At 41.4% G+C, this 3510-nt stretch overlaps 1 protein-coding gene across 6 annotated transcripts in view; it reads right to left on the bottom strand.

Moving 5' to 3' along the window:
* Positions 1 to 1722: 1722 nt before the first annotated feature.
* LOC103396390 (aquaporin-1-like) overlaps positions 1723 to 3510 on the bottom strand; it is a 3536-nt gene continuing 1748 nt past the window's right edge. For 2 of the 6 annotated variants that reach the window (XM_008334445.3, XM_025066021.1), the window contains exons 2-6: positions 3378 to 3420; positions 2801 to 3279; positions 2400 to 2558; positions 2136 to 2216; positions 1723 to 2013 (exon numbers count right to left, since the gene is read on the bottom strand). In XM_008334445.3, coding sequence (XP_008332667.1) covers positions 1828 to 2013; positions 2136 to 2216; positions 2400 to 2558; positions 2801 to 3163 — 789 coding nt within the window. In that variant the 5' untranslated portion in view covers positions 3164 to 3279; positions 3378 to 3420 and the 3' untranslated portion in view covers positions 1723 to 1827. 6 annotated transcript variants of the gene reach the window in all.

Below are 3510 nucleotides of genomic sequence, written 5' to 3'. Positions count from 1 at the left end.
ACTCCTATTACACCACTCCATTGCTTGCATCTCTGTTTTTGAACTTAGCCAAAAACTGATGAAAAGCAGAAAGGGAGTGAACAGGGCCAGTGAGTAACACTCATGTTAAAGATAGGGGCCCAGTATCAGTTAGTCTGTGCAGAAGGGGCGTGAAGGTCTAGTAGAGTGGTTAAGATTACAGTTAAAAACTATATGTCTTCACAGTGACGGTGTGTATATTTTCCATATGCTTTGCAGCCAAGTGCACACAACAAATCCCTGCCTGGTTCCATTTAATTATATTGCGTTAACAACTAAGCATTTTATAATTGTAGAACTTGTTCTCAGCTCCTATTTAGGAAATATTTGTTAAACTTAATTTCTCTTGAACGGTTGTTGCCTTTAGTTCTGTGCCTACATTATGTAACAGTGAAAACAAATCTGCCGGTGGATAGAAAGAACATTTTATTTTAAGGTAACTACACTGCATTGCCCTCTGAGGTTAAACACACAGAGTAGAGAGATTTTAGCTTGTCTGCCATCACATGACCTAAGATTCCACCATAAAACAACAGAGACAGAGAAGTGTCATGTCATAAAGCTGAGATAATCCCTTCAGCGCTGTTATCCTTCATGAGTGCATTTAAAGGCCCAGTGCAGCTTAGTAGGGGTTTGACAAATGATATATATAAACCCTCTTCCATCAGAAATGTAAAAACTGAGAATTGCGTATTACCTTTGCATACATTCAAAATTAAAATCAAAACTACAAATTAGTTTTTTGACATTTTTCAAAAAAGGTTCTTTTAAAAAAATCTTTTTAAAAGAGATTTTTTGGACACTTCTTCATCCGTTCACTTTCACGTTTAAGTTTCATTGAATTGGAGTGATTTTCCATTTGGATTGTACCGGTCTAGCTGTGTGGAAATAAGTTCAAGTTGTACCTGACATGGTAACAAAACACTTTTACTCCCTCACATGACATTGTAAAAATATTTGGAGCACTGACATTTTGTTAATGATCATCTTGCACAAAGGAGAAAAATGGCAGTAGAGGACGAGGGGATGTGCGTCCAGCCGGAGCGGCTCTCAGATCTCTGATTGGCCAACAGTGGGTTGCGTTTGCTTACACAGCCTTGGCTTCAGAATCTTAGTTGGGAAATGTTTGGTTGTTGAGTTTAAAGTCATTTGATGGTTATTCAATGATTAGCCCGGGGTGTGGGGACCATCAGATACTCATAAGCCATAAAATGTGATGTGAGTGGGGTCATCTGCGTAGATAGGAGGAGAACATTCTTGAGACAGAGCCAATTAGGAAATCTCCACGACCGTCATACGTCGTCCAATCACACACTTATCGTATGGAAATAATAAATTCTTAATGACCTCTTCCTCATTCTTGTCTTATTGTACCGTAGAAAGCATTGGGAACTTTGCCAGATTCAATGAATGGAATACCACTGTACACAGCAGGTACTGTGGAAGAACACTAGGTCGTTCAGGAGTAAATATACATGGTGCTGCTCTGGGATAAATTATTAGGTTTGACAACCATCACATCGTTGTGGTTGCAAATTAAAAGATGAAGAATATGTTTATGACCCGAGCCTCATTAGAAACATAACATCAATATATGTGTGGTTTATTTTTCTAATGAAGTGCTGACAGTGAAAAAACACTGCTTTGTTCAGACCACAGACTTGGTGTTGTGTATTGTGCATTCATCATGACTTGGGACGTTACTGTGGGCAAAGGGGTTTAATTTTTCACAAACTCAAACTCTTAATTTTGGAAAAAAAAGTATTTTATGGCATTCATTTAGCATACAAGTACAGAACAAGTGTCTGCTCAGACTCCTGGTTCTTTTGACCATTTAACATCTTCAACATGTTCATGGAACTCATTCTCTGAAGAGAGGCTTTCGCAGAGCAAGGCCCGAGATTTTTTATTCAGGGTTACGTCTGTGGATGTGAGCACAAAGTTGTACAGAAGAGCTGCAACCACAGCAGCGCTCATCGGTCCTGCCCAGTACACCTGGACAAAAAGACAAAAAAAACAAAAACAAACAAATATATATATAAAAAAACATTTTCACTTTTCATTTATATAAATAAGTCAGGAATGCATTATTGGAATCACAGCTTCACTGTACGTACCCAATGATCGTCAAATGACTTCAGGATAACTGCAGGCCCAAATGATCGAGCCGGGTTGATTCCACATCCTGTGTAGCGGATCTGTAAACCACATCAGAGGAAAACACAGCTTGTGTCTCTGGCTGTACAGCAGATTACATGCTTTGCAACCTGATTTACTGCCAGTTCAACCTACGCAAATCCATTGTATCGGGCCACAGTATGATTGAAAAACAATCCCAATTATTGAGTAGGGGAAATAAAGGAATGTTATGATGTACTTACCCCAGCGAGGTGTCCTAACCCTACAGACAGTCCGATAGACAGGGGCGCAAACCTGCCAACGTCACGTCTTTTGTCAGTGACCGCGAGCACACACAGCACTAACTGAAGGGTGAGCAGGAATTCTATGGTAAAACCTTGACCTGGGCTGACATCATTTAGCTGCAGAGAGGAAAGCAGTTCTGTTTGTGCACCTCCATTGTCTAAATGTAAACAGTTCAGGAAGTCATCGTCTGCCATTTATGAAAAAAAAAATCATTAAAATTTAGCCACCATGGGCGTACAAGCAAATATATATATATATTTAATTATACTGCAGGCAGTTCCTCCAAGTGTCACTCAGACTGAGAACCAAATGTCAGTTTTGTTCAGGCATAATTGAAGGCACACAAATTCAACCTTACCTTGTTCAAACCGAGTGAGTCTATGATTTCTGGCCTGATGCCATACACAATAGCACTGCCAGCCATTGCTCCCAAGATCTGAGCTATTATGTAGAAGAAGGCTCTGAGGATGCTGGTCTGGCAGCTGGTCAGGAGGCCCAGGGTGACGGCAGGATTCAGGTGTGCACCGCTGACGTGACCTATACACTGGACCAGAGTAGCAATGGCCGAGCCAAAAGCAAATGCCACCTTTATCTCCTGGTCTGGATAAGTGTTATATTTGTCCCCTATGGCTGCAGAGAGGCCAATGAAGACGAAGATCATCATACCAAGGAGCTCGGCCAAGACGGCCCTCCAGAAAGCCCACGTTTTGATCTCGGACATGGCTGCGTTGACCAGACGGACATGTGTCAGTGTTCGACTGTTGAATGAGGCCACTTTAGCAGAGGTCCATTCCCACCAGCAGAGCAGATGAAAACATAATGAGCAACATTCTGCAGCTGAGACAAAAGGGCGTGACTTTAAAGAATCGGGCCTGATTAGAAACAGCTGAAAGATGGAGCAGCTGAAAGACGCGGCTCCGGCCACTGAGACTGACCTTTACGTTGTCCGCTCACATTCAACCAGGTTTACAGAAGGAACTGATTATAGGAGGGAAAAAATGAAAGTCAATTAAAGTCCCACTGCAGTAAAGTTACAATGTGTAGGTTTAGATGACATCTTTAAATGAC

The sequence above is a fragment of the Cynoglossus semilaevis genome, chromosome 20 (genome assembly GCF_000523025.1).
Source record: "Cynoglossus semilaevis isolate Cse_v1.0 chromosome 20, Cse_v1.0, whole genome shotgun sequence".
Lineage (NCBI taxonomy): Eukaryota > Metazoa > Chordata > Actinopteri > Pleuronectiformes > Cynoglossidae > Cynoglossus > Cynoglossus semilaevis.
The sequence above is the reverse complement of the archived record's forward strand: the minus strand, read 5'-3'. Positions and strand labels throughout refer to the sequence as shown.